Source organism: Acomys russatus, chromosome 11 (genome assembly GCF_903995435.1).
Source record: "Acomys russatus chromosome 11, mAcoRus1.1, whole genome shotgun sequence".
NCBI classification, from domain to species: Eukaryota; Metazoa; Chordata; class Mammalia; order Rodentia; family Muridae; genus Acomys; species Acomys russatus.
In genome coordinates, this window is record NC_067147.1 from 14,909,620 (window position 1) to 14,928,536 (window position 18,917).

Here is an 18,917-nt window from a genome sequence, read left to right on the forward strand (position 1 = left end):
TCCATTTCTTAAATGCTGGGTTCAGACATGAGCTCCCACGCTGGGCTCTCTGTGTAATTTATAAAGACTCCCAAGTAATAGAAACACAAATTAGAGCCGGGCGCGGTGGCGCACGCCTTTAATCCCAGCACTCGGGAGGCAGAGGCAGGAGGATCGCTGTGAGTTCGAGGCCAGCCTGGTCTACAAAGTGAGTCCAGGACAACCAAGGCTACACAGAGAAACCCTGTCTCGAAAAACCAAAAAAAAAAAAAAAAAAAAAAAAAAAAAAAAAAAGAAACACAAATTAGTAATATTGTTTTTTTTTAAAAAAAAGCTTTTCAGAGGCAGAGGCAGGCACATGGCTGTGTGTTCAAGGCCAGCCTGGTGTACAAAGCAAGTCCAGGACAGCCAAGACTACACAGAGAAACCTTGTCTCAAAAAACCAAACCGAACCAAACCAAACCAAACCAAAGCAAAAAAAAAAAACTTTCCTGTAGTAGAATGATTCACGGTATATACAACTATTACTTGACACTTGGACAATACAACACAATAATATTTATTGGAAAGAACTCAACCAATCCCCTGGGCTAATAAAGTACAAAGACACTCTCAATAGATTAAAGTACAATGGCTAATACATGCATTAAAAAAAAAGTTTAATCTCACTAGTCATCAGAGAATGCATATTACAATTACATTGAGGTTCCATGTCAACCTCTTCAGCTGACAGAGGTGGGAGGATCAGAAGTCCAACGACATCTTCAGCTACTGAGCCAGTAGGAGGCCAGTCTGGATGCACAAGAACCTGTCTTGGAAACAAAACAAAACAACTGGTAAGAAAAAAGAAAATCTCTCGCTGGGTGTGGTGGCGCCCACAAAAAAGTGGGGAACCCCCACGCTATGTTGGTGAGAAGGAAGTAGTGTAGCTACTATGGAAATCACTTGGAGGTTCCTCAGAGTTAAAGATAGATATAAACCATTTGACCGAGCTGTACCACTCAGGGTATTTCCAACAAGACTCTGAGCCGAGCCAACATGTCACAGAGACATTTGCACACCAATGTTTATTGATAGAACAAACTTAAGAGTCCAACAACAAAGAAATGCATAAAAAGTGTGATGTGTGTGTGTATACACACACATAGCTATTCCCATGCATATATGTATATACAATGAATTTTTTGTCATAAATAAAAAAATGAAGTTTATGGGTTTTTTTTTGTTTTGTTTTGTTTTTTGTTTTTGAGACAGGGTTTCTCTGGGTAGCCTTGGCTGTGCTGGACTCACTTTGTAGACGAAGCTGGCCTCAAATTGAAATTTACATTGTTTACAAGAAAATAGATGCAACTGGATACAATATTAGGTAAAGTAAGTCAGTTTCAGAAAAACAGACACTGTATGTTTTCTCTCATTTGTGATTCCTAGATTTTATATAGATATGTGAAATTATGCATAAAGGTAAAAGTAAAACTGTGGAGAGGAATAAAAGGAATTAAGGAGAGAGGGAATCGGAGGGAGAGGAGAGAGAGGAGTGGTATGGGGGACATAGATCAAAGTATATTCTGTACTCATCTGAAAGAGCCCTTATGTAATATAGTGCCATATAGAATAAACATACACAAATGAAACTATAGAACAAAGCAACCTGTACCCAGAAGGCAAGAAGCCTGCAGATTTCTGTAAATTAAAGACCAGCCTGGCTGGGCGTGGTGGCACACGCCTTTAATCTCAGCACTCAGGAGGCAGAGGCAGGAGGATCACTGTGAGTTGGAGGCCTGCCTGGTCTGCAAAGTGAGTCTAGGACAGCCAAAGCTACATAGAGAAACCCTGTCTCGAAAACCAAATAAAACCAAACCAAAACAAAAAAACAAAAACAAAGGACCAGCCTTGTCTACATGGTGAATTCTAGGCTAGCCATGGCTACACAGGAAGACCCTGTCTCAAGCAACCAAACCAAACCAAACAAAATCAAACAAACAAAAAACAAAACAAAACCCAAAGAAGTTGGAGTAGGAAGGGAGCGTTCATATTTTACTGGTCTGTGCTGTGTTGATTCTAAATACAGGTTTTTTGGTTTCGTTTTGTTTACAATAGAGAATTTCATGTAAACAACAGTAAATTAATTATACACGCAGGCAAAATACCCATATACACAAAAATAAATAACTCTTAAAAAAATGCACCTCAGAATCAATAGGGGCCAGTTTTAAGCAAGGCAGGGAAAGCCAGGCATGGTAGGCACACGTTTAACCTCAGCATTGCAGAGGCAGAGACAGAAGGATCTCTGTGAGTTCCAGGCCAAGTAAAAACCTGTCTCAAAAACAACAGACAAACAAACAAGCATTGAATGGTAGTATAAACTTGAATTTTTGTTTTGTTTTGTTTTTTGTTTTGGTTTTTCGAGACAGGTTTTCTCTGTGTAGTCTCCGCTGTCCTGGATTCACTTTTGTAGACCAGACTGGCCTCGAACTCACAGCGATCCACCTGCCTCTGCCTTCTGAGTGCTGGGATTAAAGACCTGCTAAAGTCTTAACTTTTGGGAGGAGAGGCAGGAGGTTTACAAGTTGGAGATAAACAAAGTAAGCACCGGTCACCAAGGAACAGCTTTAACATTTTGGGGCTAATGCTTCTCGAAAGAGACTCCTGTGACTTGCCTATGGCACTCGAATCTAACCAAGTGCAAACAGCATCATTAAGCACCATATTCTTGCTTTTAATATTTCTTTTCTTTTACCTCATTAAAACCTTCTAAAAGACATCCAGTGGGGAGATGGCTTAGCGTGGTCACTTGCCTGAGCATAGCCCCCAAATTGCTAGTGGAATAACAGGATCCTGTCAAACAGGGTGATGGATGGGATGGCAGTGTGAGCGGAGGGCGGGGGAGGGGAATGCAGGGGGAGGTTGGACTCTCATTTCTTTTTCCATGAACTCACAGTATAGGCTTTGTGATTAAGATTATAATTTCCTATAATTGTTTTCTAAAGAGCGATTCTTAAAAAAAAAAAAGATTGAGATGGTAGAAACTTAAATGCAGCAGACATTAGCCAAGCCAAACAAGATAACACTTAAAACGCTGTTCAGGAAACCTAGTATTTTGAAACCAAGAACAAAGGGACAAAGAAGAATTAGTTGCTGGCAACTTTTGAAGTCAACAAGTAGTTTAAAAACAACCCAAATGTACTTAACATTCAATTTTCTTTCTTTACTATATTGGTCCTCGTAAAGTAGTTTTTGACCAACAGGAAAACATTTCAGTGCAGTTATTTTCTGATTAAGTCATAAGAAAATATCAGGAAAACATGAGGGTAGATAGGCATGGAATGGATTGGTTGGAAATTGTGTCAGCCACAGACTTTGTAACATCTCGTAAAGCCACCTTAACATGTTCACTCTACAGGAGACACAAAAGGGTAAATGGTCAGAGTGAATTTAATCCATTGCCCTGGAAAGCAAAGGGCTGAGAATCAACCCACTAACATTTGCCCAGGACTCAGTTGAGAAAATACTTAAAACGTTATTTAGGGACACACGAGTCCTAAGGTAAGGATGGGAATCATGTCATCAGCCTTGGCAGGTGCCTTTATCCAAGAAATCATCTCCCTGGTCCTAGGAAGCACGTTTACACTCAATTTCTACAGTTTAAAAACAAAGCTCTGGGAGCTGAAGAGATGGCTCAGCTGTTAAAGGCACTTTTTGCTCTTGCAGAGGACCTGGGTTTGGATCCCAGCACCCACATCCGATGGCTCAAACTTGCTTGGAACCCCAGCTCCAGGGGATTTATCGACCTTCTCTGGCCTCCGCAGGAACTGGCAAGCATGTGGTATGCAGACATGTGGGAACTCACACATACAAGTGAAAATGAATACATTTCTGCATTTCATGGGTTTTATCTACTAACTCTAAGACTGTGGTTGTTTTTCCGTTTTACCTCCCCCTGCCCATCCCCTCTCCCCCAGGCTTGCCCTGTAGGGCCTAACTTATTTTCCTTTAAGCTCTTACCCTACTTTGTCTACTTTAGGCTGCTTATTTCATTTGTGTGTTCATGTCTTGCCTTTGGGCTAGAATGCAGAGTCACCGGGGAGAAGGGCTATGCATTTTTCACCTGTGTTGTTTTGCTTGGTAGGAGACACTGAACATATTACTTAATAAAAACAAGGTCAGTGTGCTTTCAGTGCTATGCAGCTGGCATCTTGTTTACTTGTGCAAATGAAACGTTTTCCTTGTTTCTTCTTGGACAGAACTACTTGTAAATGTTTTATACACTGTGAATCTTACAAGTCCTGTTTCGAAATCACTATGACAACCTTTTCAGAAGCAGTGAAAGATGTCCAAAGCAGGTCTACAGGAGATAGTGGGACCCGTTATTTACAAAGTTACCTACTCTTGAGTCGGATACTATGTTCTACACTGTAAAGATTTCTCTCAAGACAAATGTCTTGAGGTAAAGGGCTCCTCAGTTTCATTCACCCAAGGACCTACAAAAAGTAAATGGCAGGTCTGAGTTTCAGAGACCCAAGTTGGCCTGGTTCCAAAGGGCAAGGCACTTAAGTGTCGGGTAGCTGTGAGAATTCAATGACATAATTTCTTGAAAAAGCACGAGGCACAGTAGTTGGCAGCCAACACGTTTCTTCCACAAATTTGCTCAGAACTTGGAAGTTGACTTTTTTCAAATACGAGGGGAAAAGTATAAAAATCAAACTAGGTTGAATTCATTACATTTGTCTGTAATTTGAAGAAAGCTCCCGTCTGATTACAATAATCCTATGCCGGTCTTTATATTGACTCTAGGAAAAAAACGTCTGGCAGTGTTTCAAACCACGATACCAATTTTAGAACAATTTCTGTTTCAAAAGAGGGAGTAGGAAGTCGTCTTTGGCCAACAAGAGACTCAAGGAATACAGTAATGTAGTCCCATAAAACAGTTTATTTCGTGCCTCCACCACCCCAAAGAAGAGCAGTGCCTTTGGCCTGTACGGAACTTTGTAGGTGAACTGTGGGGTCCCCACATTTGCTGAGCTTGCCTTCAATTTTGAAGTCCAAGTGCTTGCTCCCCTAGTTTTCCTCTCTTAGATCTCCCACAAGCTACACCTTGCAGAAAAGAAAGTGGGGCAACCTGGGCTCATTTTGCAGATCCCCTGCTAAATCTGCCTGGGACCAGACGCCAGTTGTCCTACACCTCAGGGAAGATCAAGTTCTCACAGCACCTGGAGGAGGTTTGGTGCGCGCCCCCGCCGTGACGTCACCGCACCTGGCACCAGCTGCGGGAGTCTGGGTGGCGGGCTGGGACCTCAGGGGGCGTGGCCGGGAGTCCCAGACCATTCTCGCGAGATTTCGCCCCAGCCGGGTCCCAGCTCTCTTCACACGGGCCCGTGGATTTCCCCCCCCTTGTTCTTGAGCGAGGCGCGCTCGGCCTCAGGCGGCGTGTGTGCAGGGCGGGCTGGCCGCGAGAGACCCTGTCGGTGCTTCAGCGGCGAGCGGAAGCGACCTGGGGAGTGCGCGCTGAGCGCGCACGCGCGGACGCCGCTCGCACCCGCCTGCCGGGCCCGCGCCTGAGGCTGGGTGTGAGGAGCGGCCGAGCGCGCCGCGGGCGGATGGAGACGCCTCCTCGCCGTGCCTGAGCCGGTGCACCGAAGGGGCCGCGGGGCCGCGCTCTCCCCGCCAGCGCCGCAGCATGGGTAAGCACCGCCGCGCCGATCTCTGGGCGCCTCGCACGAGGGTCGGGTCGGGGTGCTCCCTTAGTCGGTCCTTTGCGGGACAGCGGGGCTCGAACCCATGACCGGTAGCCCCGCGCCCTCCGGGAGCCTCCGGCTTCGATGGGGGAGGGCGGTCGCGAACTTGACCAAGTGGCGCTTGCAGCTCTGCTCCTCCGAGGCTTGGTACAGATTGAGTTTAAAAAAAAAAAAAGTAGTGCATTCACACCCCCACATCCACTGTGCACACACAGACATTTTGTTATAGATAATTCGAAGCACAGAAAATATTTAGTTCTTCTATTTGCGATCGGCTGGGCTTGGCAGTGATTTTTGTCTACTCTCTCCTTCCCCTTTTCTTGGGCTGGTTTTGGAAATCGTTTTCCTGGTACTCGTCGTCTTCCTTGTCAGGTGTGTTGGCACTTAACAGCACATCGAATTTCCTCCTGAGGACTGGGTTGGGGTTCGATATTCTAGCATTCCCAGTTGAACCTCTAGAGGAGCAGTTTCCTGTTTGGAGTGAGACTTCCTTCTTGGAGGGGAGAAAAAGCACAGAGCCCCCAAGGTTGTTTTCTGGGCGTTCTTTGTTTTTTGTTGTTGTTGTTGTTGTTGTTTGTTTGGAGTTAGAGAAAGCGCGAATGCTTTGCCGCCGTCGTCTTTGAAGAGGAGTTTTGTTAAGTGGTGTAACAATTCTTTGGGTAACAAAGTTGCTTCTGGGCTAAGCACTAACTCCCTCAAATGTTTACAAATTAAAAGTAATGCAAAAGAATACCCCCCCCCTAAAACCAAATTTATGCAGCCACAAGACAAGAGTGTGTGTTCAGTTAAGTTGTAAAACCCGAATTTGGTTTTGTGGTGTAAATCAGAAAGACATTATCACTTTCTCATTTGAAAGTTGATGCAGCTTCAACCATTACTGAAATTAATAATTCACGAAACTAACGGATGATTTAGAAGCCTGACAAAAACAGGAGTGCTGCTGATGTGGCACCCCGTGCCCACACTTTGTTTTGTGGGAGACGAATTTAGCTAGTGTTTACAGACACTGGCTATTCTGTTTTCTTAGAGTTTCTAATTTTATGCGCCCTCTGCTTCCCTTCTGCTTTGTGTACCTTTTATACACCAAGTGCTCTTCAATGCAGGAGTCAAACATTTTGCTGTTAGGGACTTTGAAATGAATTCCTTTCCACTTGATTGGTTGAGTTTACCGGGTAATTGCAGGCTTATTCTAAGCATCAAAAGCTAGCCTAACTGATTTGGATGAAAAGCTAAAATTAGGTGTGCAATTCTTATCTGTCTTAAGTCACGATGCAGAATGTAATTAAAAGTCTTTTGATGGTCTAGAGTCATCATTTTGTGACTGAGTTGTTGTGAGCCCTTTTAACCACCTTGGATCTTGTATAGACTGTTGGGCCAGGTGCTAGACAGCAAACTTATTTCCTGCAGTAATTTTAAGCACTTTTTCTACTGTGTGTTATTGGATGGGCTTGAAACTGTAATTAGTATCTACGTTTAACTTCACTTTTCTTATATATATAATTTTTTAAAAACTGAAAATCATTTAAATTTTTGGTCTTCATAGGGGAAAATCAGTAGGCCTATAAGTATGCGGTCTTCTCTCAGTCTTTTTTTTTTAAAGACAGGTTCTGACAGTGTAATTCTGGCTGTCCTGGAATGCGCATTGTAGACCAGGCTGGCCTTGAATTTACAGAGATCCACCTGCCTCTGCCTCCCAAGTGCTGAAATTAAAGGGATGCACCACTACTCCCAACTATGGCCTCAAGAAAAGTAAATGAAAAGTATTTTGCATCGCGATACCTGTATTTATTGGCCACAGGACCTTTCTTTGGTCTATTTAGAGTTGGCAGAGCAGCTCATTGTTTAGCATACCGTCAAGATGTGCTTTGAAGGTTTGTTATTTTGCGTGTTTGTGGTTACTTTCTGTAAAGCATTTGTGAAACATTTGCAGATGAATGTGAACTTAAAATCTATTGGTTGTGTAATCAATAAAATCCTCAAGTTCATGTAAAAAAGAGTATCATCTTATGTGTACTTTGGTCAGTTTGTTACCTGGTGTTCTTTTTCTTGCATTTTAAAAACACTTGATTTATTTATTATGTATACAGTAATCTGCCTGCATGTTTGCCAGCATGCCAGGAGAGGGCACCAGATCTCATTATAGATAGTTGTAAGCCATCATGTGGTTGCCAGGAATTGAATTTAGGGCCTCTGGAAGAACAGACAGTGCTCTTAACCACTGACACTGAGCCTTTTCTCCAGCCTTCCCCTACCCCCCTTGAGACAGAGTTTCTCTGTGTAGTCTTGGCTGTCCTGGACTTGATTTGTAGACCAGGCTGTCCTCGAACTCACAGTGATCCCCCTGCCTCCGCCTCCCGAGCACTGGGATTAAAGGTGTGCATTACCACACCTGCCTTTTTTTTTTTTTTTTTTTTTTTTCCATTTTAAAGAGAAGATCTCACTTCCTCACTTTGTTCAGGCTGGCTTTGAACTCAAAGTGATCATCCTGCCTCAGCCTCTTGGGTGTTGGATTACAAGCCTTAGCTGTCACTACCTACCAGTTGTCTTCAGTTCTTGTAATTCATGATGAAGCTCGAGATGGCTGAGCTCTTAAGAGCTCTCTTAAAGGACCCCAATTTTGCTCCCAGCGTTCCTATTGAGTGGTTTATAATTGCCTAGAGCATACAAGGGAACTGATCTCCTCATTTGGTTTCTGAGGGCACTGTTCCACACAGCTTACACACACACACACACACACACACACACACACCCCTAATTTGTTAAATAAAAATAAGTCTTTTTGTGTTTTGAGATGAACATGGATACTTATGAGGCGACAGTTCCTACACTTAATGGACACACCTGGCTAGTTATGAGCGTTTCTGAACCCTAGGCCTGTACTACTTTGGAAGTAGAAGCAGGACTTGAAGAAATCAAGGCCAGATTTATTTTCCCAGCACATTCAAGGTCTTCCTGGGCTACAAGAAATGGTCTAAAGAAGGAAAAAAAGGGCTCTGGATAGGGACTTCCCGAAACCTTACCTGCAAATTTTGTAGCTTAGAAAGTTAATTAGCCTCTCTGTGCTTCTATGCATTGATCTATAAATTAGGAGAAGTGCCAAGCTCAGGCAATTAGGCAAATGAATGAGCTAACAGTTCTCCTGTTATTCTTCTTCTGTATTGCTGGTGCTGACTTGTATTTTTTAAAAAAGATTTATTTATTTATTATGTATACAATGCTCTGCCTGAATGTACACCTGCAGGCCAGAAGAGGGCACCAGATCTGTATTTGTGTATTTTACGTATTTGTGTATTTTGTCTGCATATACATTTACACAACAGAAGAGGGCACCAGATCCCCTGTCAACTACAGTTATAGGCTGTTGTGAGCCTCCATGTAGGTGCTGGGAATTGAATTCAGGATCTCTGTTAGAGCAGCCAGTGCTTTTTTTTTTTTTTTTTAAAGATTTATTTATTATTATGCACACAGTATTCTGCCTGAATGTACACCAGCAGGCCAGAAGAGGTCATTAGATCACATTATAGATATTTGTGAGCCACCATCTGGTTGCTGGGAATTGAACTCAGGACCTCTGGAAGAGCAGCCAGTGCTCTTAACCTCTGAGCCATATCTCCAGCTCCCAGTGCTCTGTTCATAACTGCTGAGTCATCTTTCCAGTCCCCAATACCTTTTTTCTCAAAATACAGATAAGCATTTTTGGAGTGAAGTAAGAAAAAAGTGAAGAAAAAATATATATGGCAAGCAGATACTAAAGGCTACGTTTCTCTTAATTTTAGATAAGGATTTCTATTTTAAAATTTGTATCTGGTGCGACAATCAAATTTATTCCTATGAAAATATTTGAGCCTTTTACTGTCAGAAAATGCTTAGGTTTGGGATTACTATAATGACTATGTACAAATTGCTTGTGCAACGGTGGTGCATGTACCTTTGTGCATGTGTGGAGGTCAGAAGAGGGTGTTCAGTGCCTCTTCAACCACTTTACCAATTCCTTTGAGGCAGCTCTCTGAACCCTGGAGTTCATGTTTTCCTAGCTAGGATTAAAGACAGTAAGCCTCAGCAATTTTCTTGTTTCTGCCTCCTTGGGAGTTCTGGGTGCTAGGATCTGAACTTAGGCCTCATGATTGAGAAGCAAGAGCTCTTAACTGCTGAGCTATCTCTCTAGCTCCTGTGTACAGACACGCATTATCTTATATACTCATAATTTCAGGGTTAAGCATTCAAGATTGGTGATAGGCACCTGTTTTCTCACCTACTTGGGAGTGGGTGTAGGAGGTGACCATGAATTCCAGGGGAGTTTGAGCTACATAGTAAGACTGTTTCAGAATTCATGATTGGGAGAAGTACAGATGGATACTTTGTTTTTCCAAAACTTGGAGGTTTTATGGTAACAGCAAGCACACACTTTACCTTGTTCAAGGTAGCTGGATGGATTGTCAGGCACAGACAATTGATGCTATTTTATAGTATCAAAATTAAATAAAAACTTACGCAAAAGAATAAAACTTATTTTGAAAGTGTTTTATGTGTGTGTATAAACCACACCAATCATCTCGTATTGGCTGGCCTAGAACTTATTGTATAGAGTAGGCTGCTTGGATAAAGTTGTTTGTTTTTGCTTTTTGAGACAGGGTTTCTCTGTGTGTGTAGCCTTGCCTGTCTTGGAACTAGCTGTGTAGACCATGCTGGTCTGGAACTCACAGAGATCTACCTGCCTCTGCCTCTGGAGCACTGGGATGAAAGGCGTGCACCACCACCGCCCAGTGGCTGAAGTTATTTTAGTAGAAATTCGCAATTGGTTTAGATGATACATGTACCTCTATAGTGAGTGATCTTCTTATTTTAAGTTGTAAATAACATTCATGTGTACAGATAATATTTGTAAGTAGATATTTTGGGATTTACCAGGCAGTTTCAGAGCATAAAAAAAGAAACATTTTCTTTACCTGTTTTGTTTTTTTGAGACAGGGTTTTTCTTATAGTCCTGGTTGTCCTGGACTCTCCTTGTAAACCAGACTGGCCTCCATTCACCTGCCTCTGCCTCCCGAAGGCTGGGATTAACGATGTGTGTCACCATGCCTGGGTAAGAAAAGTTTTCTTAAGATGCACAGTGGTGGAGCACTCTCTTAATCCCAGCCCTCGGAGGCAGAGGCAGGTAGATCGCTGTGAGTTCGAGATCGGCCTGGTCTACAAAGTGAGTCCAGGACAGCCAAAGCTACACAGAGAAACCCTTTCTCAAAAAGTTTTCTTTCAAAGATGAATCACAACAGTCTAATTCTTAATTAGAATTAGTCTAATTCTTAGTTAGAATAATCATGTTTATGATAGATTTTTAAAAACTTTTAAGAGTTTGAAAACCTTTAATTTTGTAAAATTGATATCTACTCTATAGATCAACTCAAATAGTAGTGAGTCAGGGAGTCTTTCCTGGTGAGGTGGGGTCAGAACATAAGTGTGGGAAACCTAGACGGAGGTTCATGTGTCAGCATGTGAGCCATCTGTGTGTGGAAAGATGGTGGAGCACTTGAGGATGCTGTAGGAGTGAGCTGCTGCTCATTGGGTGGTGATAGGTAGACGTTCACCCTGGCCTCCTGGGGGAAGTGATAGGAAATGGGGTTTGGCAGGAAGCGTCAAAGACCTAGCCACAGGGAAATGAGGTCAGACAAGGTCCAGCATTCTTCTGAGGGAAATATGGGACAGGTGTTTGTTTGTTTGTTTCTTTATTTGGGAACTGGATCCCAATTACTGTCTGAGATTGTTTAGACCAGTCCAGAAATATCCCTGAGAAGATGCTTGAGCCTCTCAGCTCTGGATCTTATATTGTATGTGTCTTGATTATATTAGTAGTCAACTGTAGCCATTTATTGTATAAGTGTAGTAATCATGACTAGCTTCGGGTTTTGTTATTTATTTTTTTTAAAGATTTATTTATTTATTATTTATACAGTATGCCTGTGTGCCTGCACACCAGAAGAGGACACCAGATCTCATTATAGATGGTTGTCAGCCACCATGTGGTTGCTGGGAATTGAACTCAGGACCTTTGGAAGAACAGACACTGCTCTTAACCTCTGGACCATCTCTCCAGCCCAACTTTGGGTTTTAAAGTGATTCTCTACTTGCCCAAATATTTGACAGTATTCCTTGGTCACAGTCTAGCATCCTTTACTTGGTCTTAGTGATTTGATGGACCTGCTTTCCACCCCTACCTCCCTTTGGGGACTGGGTCCTATTATGTTCCCTAGGATGACCTCAAACTTCTGGACTCAAGCTGTCTGAATGTGCCAGACACCATATCGGGTGTATTTTAGGCTATTCAAGATGATTCAGTGTCCAGGTAATTTGTGTTCCAAGGGAGTGACTGTAGAGCAATTTAATCACTCTGGAGTTCAAGGGAAAAAAAAAAAAAAAAAAACACTCAGAAGTTACCACTAACTTACAAGAAAGGGATGGGGGAAGGGAATGCACTTAGTGTTGAAGCACTTACCTAGCTTTGGTGGGCTGTGAATTTGTTATGTCCACCCCAGAAGAAAGGTATTAATACAAGGTCATATGAAGGAAAGGAGCTGCTGCTGAGAGATTAGTTAAGTATTGTTTTCTTAAAACAAAACAAAACAACTTCTTGCAATCCCTGGATTCTGATATGAGTGTTCCTGTCTCTTCCTGTTCCGATGTTATAAATCTGTTGTATGGCTTATATTACTGTTGTACTTGAAATAGAGTGTGACAACAGGAATGAAACAACATGGGGCTTCTTTAGAAACCCAAGCCTGGGAGGGAATAGGGATGTGTTATAGTGTAAGAAACGTTAAAGTGTAAGGTGAACCATGAAGACTAAGAAGGATTTTGTATTGGAAGGAAGTAGGATTTATTCATCTGGTTAGTTTGATTAGTGGTAAAGTACTCGGCAGATGTGATTGTTTTCTGTTGCTGGGGTAAAATGCCTGAGACAATCCACTTACAAGGAGGAGAGTACCGAGTTTTGGTTTATGGCTTATAGCCTCTTGACTGCTGCCACGCCTGGTAGCATCATTGTGAGAGCATGCAGTGCAGGAAGTCTCTTGTCTGCATGGCTCTGCTGATGATTATTATTGTCAACTTGATACAAACTAGGGTCACCTGGAAAGAGGAAACCTCAATTGAGAAAATGCCTTCATCAACTAGCCTATAGGCAGGCTGCTGGTGCATATTCTTGATTAATAATTAATATGAGAGGGCTTAGCCCACTGTGGGCAGTGCCAACCCTGGTAGGTGGTTCTCTGTTATATAGAAAAATAACCTGAGCATGCCATAGAGAACAAGACTGTAAGCAGTGTTCTTCCGTGGTCCCTGCTTCAATTTCTGACTCTAGGTTCCTTCCCTGACTTTCTTTCAGGGTGGACTGTAATCACTTAAGTGAATAAACCCATGTTGGTCATGGTGTTTATCACAGCAATAGAAATTTAAGACAATAGTAGTTGGGAAGCATAAAAGAGAGACAGGAAGAGGCTGTGATCCTAAAGGACACATATTTAACAACCTAACTTCCTTCCAGTATGTTTTACCTCCTGACGTTTTCATCACCTAATAGGGTCATGGTGGGGGTGGCTACGCCTTCTTTGGGACATTCACGATCCAGAATGTATCAGCAGAAACCAAGATACTGAACCGGGCGTGGTGGCGCACGCCTTTAATCCCAGCACTCGGGAGGCAGAGGCAGGCGGATCGCTGTGAGTTCGAGGCCAGCCTGGTATACAAAGTGAGTCCAGGATAGCCAAGGCTACACAGAGAAACCCTGCCTCGAAAAAAAAAAAAAAAAAAGAAACCAAGATACTTGTTTAATTTCTCTGGCATCCAGTCTTCTGCGTGAAGCAAGCCTTCACTTGAGGTGATCCCTCTCAGGTGCTTTTTATTTGAAATATTAAGACTGTTTTATGGATATTACTGATCAATTGGTACTCTATATAGAAGAGGCTAGAAATATTTTTCAGCCTGTAGACTGACTGTGAGCTATAAAAGTGCCGGTGCATGCCTTCAGTCCCTGCACTTGGGAGGTAGAGGCAGGTGGATCGCTGTGAGTTCGAGGCTAGCCTGGTATGCAAAGTCCAGGACAGCAAGGCTACACAGAGAAACCCTGTCTTGAAACAAACAAACAAACAAACAAAAAACAAAAAACAAAACAACAACAAAAAAGTTTCATACTCATTGTTATTGTAATTGTTAAGTACCAAAACATTTAGGATTTTAAGTATATTAATTTGTTTTTTAGGTGTATTTATTTATTTATTTATTTATTTATTTATTTTGTTTTGTTTTCAAGACAGGGTTTCTCTGTGTAGCCTTGGCTGTCCTGGACTCCCATTGTAGACCAGGCTGGCCTCGAACTCACAGCGATCCACCTGCCTCTGCCTTCCTAGTGCTGAGATTAAAGGCATGCGCCACCACTGTTAGCTGACAGAAGTTTGTATAATAGTAGTTTTGAATTTGTTTTCCTGTTTGAGATAAGGTCTTTTTTTTGTTTTGTTTTGTTTTTTTTGTTTTTTGAGACAGAGTTTCTCTTTGTAGCCTTGGCTGTCCGGGACTCACTTTGTAGACGAGGCTGGCCCTGAACTCATAGTGATCCACCTGCTTCTCCTTCCTGAGTGCTGGCATTAAAGGCGTGTGCCACCACATCTGACAGAGACAGGGCCTTACTGTGCAGCCCTGGCTGTCCTCGAACTTGCTATGTAGACAAGACTGGCCTCGAACTCAGAGATCTATTTGTTTTTGTCTTCTGAGAACTGGGGTTAAAGGTTTGAGCCAGGACCTGTGCTAGTAATTTTGAATTTGAATAGTTGTCCTTTATTATTATTAATGAAATATTTATAGTGTCCCTTGTGAACCACATGCTGAGAATTGACTCACATTCTAAGAAAGTGCTTTGCCGCTGTGGTCATTCAAATACTTGTCATGCACCCAGGATTTCTCATTCTGTTGAAAAAACTTGCAGTTTACTTAAAAATATGTTTTCTTAGCTGGTATGGTGGGCCAAGTCTGTAATCCCAGTACATGGGAGATGAAGAAGTTGAGTTCAACGTCATCATTCCTTGCTTTCATAATATGTTCAAGGCTGATTTGGAATACATAAGACCCTATGTCAAAACAAAACAAGCAAACAAAAACAAAAGGCTAGGGAGATGGTTTAGTTGGTAAAGTGCTTGCGGAGCAAACTAATGACCTGAGTTTGGATCTCCAGTCTTATGCTGAAAAACATAACAAAACAAGTGCACCTGCAACACTAGCGCTGGTGAAGCATCCCTGTGCCTAGCAGAATTGGTGGAGTTCCAGAGTCCCTGGACGACCTTGTCATAGAAACTAAAGTGAAGGACCTGCGAGTGGAGGACCTGAAGGCTCAGCAACTGAAGGTGTTTGTCACCCAGCGATGACCTAAATTCAATCCCAGGACCCACCCACATGGTGGAAGGAGAGGACCAACTTGGCAAGTTGTTCTCTGACATCACAGGCACACTGGAACTCTAATCTTCACCCCATCCCTACAGTAAATAAATTTAAGCCAGGTGTGCTGGCACATGTCTTTAAACCCCAGCACTCAGGAGGCAGAGGCAGGCAGATCTCAGAGTTGAGTTCCAGGACAGCCCGAGCTACCAGAGAAACCTTGTCTCTAAAACCAAACTTCACTCCAAGTAAATCTAAAAATAACAACAACAACAACAACAACAAAAAGAGAGATTGAGAGCAAATGAGGAAGACCACTGTCACTGATCTCTGGCCTCCATATGCACGAATGTACAACCACACTGCCAGAGAATGTTCTCTAAGATGAAAGTTTTGCAAGTAGGCACTAATTAAAATTGCTTCTCTGCTGTAGGAGATTGAATTCTGAATTCTGATAAGTATCTTGCACCATATAAAATGAGAATCCCTTTTTACCCAAGTATTAACTAAGCCCCTTCCCCCATTTTTTTTTTCCTCCTTCGAGATGCTCTCATTATGTAAACCTCCCTATCTGCCTATCCTGGAACTCTGTACAGAGAAAATGCTGGCCTTGGACTCTCAGCCTGTCTCAGAGTGCTGGGCTTATAGGCTTGTACCATCATGTTTGTCTAAGCCATTCTTGTTTTTGTTTTTGTTTTTAGTTTTGGGGCTTCCTAATTATTTTGTTTGTTACTCGAAACAGGCTTTCTCTGTGTAGCCTTGGCTGTTCTGGACTCGCTGTGCAGACCAGGTTGGCTTTGAACTCACAGCGATCCACCTGCCTCTGCCTCCTGAGTGCTGGGATTAAAGGCATGTGCCACCACACCCAGCTCTGTTCTTCATAATTTGACCAGTTGTAGTTTTCCGTGATGGTCTCCATCTGCTGCAAAGAGCTGCTTTGATGGAGCCTCACTTATCAGGCAGAGATGGCTGGCAAATCTAGTGTGCAATTTTAGAACATGAAGCTTGTAGGTTTGTTGTGAACCTAATAGAATATATGAAAATATTTCAGAGGTATTATTTTTGTTAGATATTAACGGGTGCTGGTTTATTATACTTAAGTGTACTTTCTCATGGAAATTAAATGCAGTAGTCTTTATGGCCATTTCATTCTGTTTTCTAAATAAAACAGTTTCTGGCAAGCATGTGATGCACTGGTGTATTAGAGCAGGTTTAAATTTTTTCCATTGACATCTCCTATTCTCATAAAATTTTACATAACTCCAGATAGGTACATATATAAAATAGGCATACACATTGTTTTAGTTAGGGTTAAAATTGCTGTGATGACACACTATGACCAAAAGGAGTTGGGGAGGAAAGGGTTTATTATTTATTAGGCTTATACTTACTTCCACATTGTAGTCCATCATTTGAAGGAAGTCAGGACAGGAACTCAAATGGCAGAAACTGATGCTGAGGCCATGGAGGAATACTGCATACTGGCACAGGACCCAGGGGGTGGCCCTATCCACTGTGGATTGGGCTCTCTCACATCAATCACTAATTAAGAAAATGCTTTACAAGTTTGCTGGCAGCCTAATATTATGAAGGCATTTTCTCAATAGGTATTCCCTCCTCTCAGATGACTCTAGCTTGTGTCAAGTTGATAAAACTAGCCAGCACATAAACCATGAATTAATGATAATAAATCAAAAGAAACTTTTTTTTTTTTTTTTTTTTTTTTTTGGAGACAGGGTCTCTCTGTGTAGCCCTGGCTGTCCTGGACTCGCTTTGCAGACCAGACTGGCCTCGAACTCATAGCGACACACCTGCTTCTGCCTCCCGAGTGCTAGGATTAAAGGTGTGCGCCACTAGAGCCCAGCAGAAACTTATTTTAAAACTATTCTTTGGGCTAGGTTTGGTGGCACATGTTTGTAATACCAGCTTTCGGGAGCCATAAGTAAGTGGAGCTCGGAGTTGGTCTACCAGAGAGTTCTAGGACTACATGATGAGACTTATCTCAGAACAGCCTCGCCCCCTCACAAAACCCCAAATAGTTCTTTGGTATACATATAACTTTACTGTTTATTAAATGTGGAAGCAAATTTACAAACTAATGAGATAATTGTGCTTGTTTTTAAAAATTAATTTATGTATATGAGTGTTTGTCTACATGTATGCCTGTGTACCATCTGTGTGCTTGGTGGTTAAGGGGGCCTGAAGAGGGTGTCAAATGTCTTGGAACTGGAATTGAAGGCAGTTAAGCTACCATGGGTGCTGAGAATTGAACCCAGGCCCTCTGGAAGAGCAGCCAGTGCCCCTAATTGCTAAATATTTCTGTAGCTCCCATGCACATGAATTAAGTCTTGGCAGATTTTTTTAATATTGCACAGTGTAGAACATTTTCAGATTTTTACAGATGACTGGAAGTTTTGTTGTTTTTAACAGAAGTCAGTTCTTGCTATATTGCTATAACTCTGGTTCACCTGGAGCTTGTTTTGTAGACTGGGTCAGCTGTGAATTTGTAACAATCATCTGGCCTCTGCCTCCCGAGTGGTGGAGTTACTGGTGTGCACCAGCATGGTTGGCTGATATTTGATCTTGTAATTGTCAGTGTTGAGAAGATCACTTCATGTAAATATGTAATATAAGATGGCAGACATGCTGGGTGGTGGTGGTACACTCCTTTAATCCCAGCTCTTGGGAGGCAGAGCCAGGTGGATTGCTGTGAGTTTGAGGCCAGCCTGGTCTACAAATCAAGTCCAGGTCAGCGAATGCTACATGGAGAAACCTTGTCTCAAAACAAAAACAGAAACAACAAAACAAAACAAAACAAAACCCCAGACATGTATTTAGAGCTGTGACAGACATTATTGGAAATTCTGTCCTAATCGAAAGCCAAATGCATTTAATGAATTTATAAAAATGAACTCCAAGCTAGCAGTTTAAAGAATACTTCTTCAAGTCAAATATTCTAATCTAATTCAATCCAGTGTTATACTAATTTGATACTTACACACTGAAGAATGATAGTAGGAAAATGATCTTTTGTTTTCTGTAATTAAACTGTCATGTTTTTAAAGAGACAAAAACCATGTACAGCAAACACTGGCATTCATTAAAAAAAAAAAAAATAGTGGTCTTGAACCTGAGCAGTGTTCAGACAGTGTTGATTGGCATTGCCTGACATTAGGGCAAAGTGAGCATGTAACCTGTAAGGCAGGGATGAGTGCCGCCAGAAATGTCCTCGATTCATTCTGTGTTTGGTTTTTTAATTAATCTTTGGTTATTGTGTTTACAGAGACCTTTTGCTGTTGACAGATATTTTGATATGTACCTTCAATTATAAGACTCTGTGAGGTTGTGACTCACAGTTTAAGAAGCTTGATATTAGAATATTTAAAGCTTTTAAACAACATTTACATTGCCATTTATTTATTTATTTATTTTTATTTTTCGAGACAGGGTTTCTCTGGGTAGCATTGGCTGTCCTGGACTCACTTTGTAGACCAGGCTGGCTTTGAACTCACAGTGATCCACCTGCCTCTGCTTCCCGCGTGCTAGGATTAAAGGCGTGTGCCACCATGCCCGACTGTAGATTGCTATTTATAATTGTGGTTTGGCTTCAGTAATACAGTAATACTTAACTGCATTTAGTAATACTTTAGAGTGTAGTTTTTTTCTTTCCTCCCCAGGCTGTCCTAGAACTTGCTGTGTAGCAAGCATAGCCTAGGCTGGCCTTAACATAATGTTCCTGCTTCTGCCTCTCAAATGCTGGGATTATTATGTGTACCACTACCTGGGCATTCC

General features: G+C 42.1%; 1 protein-coding gene across 1 annotated transcript in view; it reads left to right on the forward strand.

Annotated features, from left to right (window-relative positions):
• The first annotated feature begins 5,508 nt into the window (after positions 1-5,508).
• The window catches only part of Cd2ap (CD2 associated protein), an 82,426-nt gene continuing 69,017 nt past the window's right edge, over positions 5,509-18,917 (forward strand). The window contains exon 1 of the mRNA XM_051152938.1: positions 5,509-5,657. Within this exon, the coding sequence (XP_051008895.1) occupies positions 5,654-5,657 (4 nt within the window). The 5' untranslated portion in view covers positions 5,509-5,653. The remainder of the gene's footprint in view (positions 5,658-18,917) is intronic.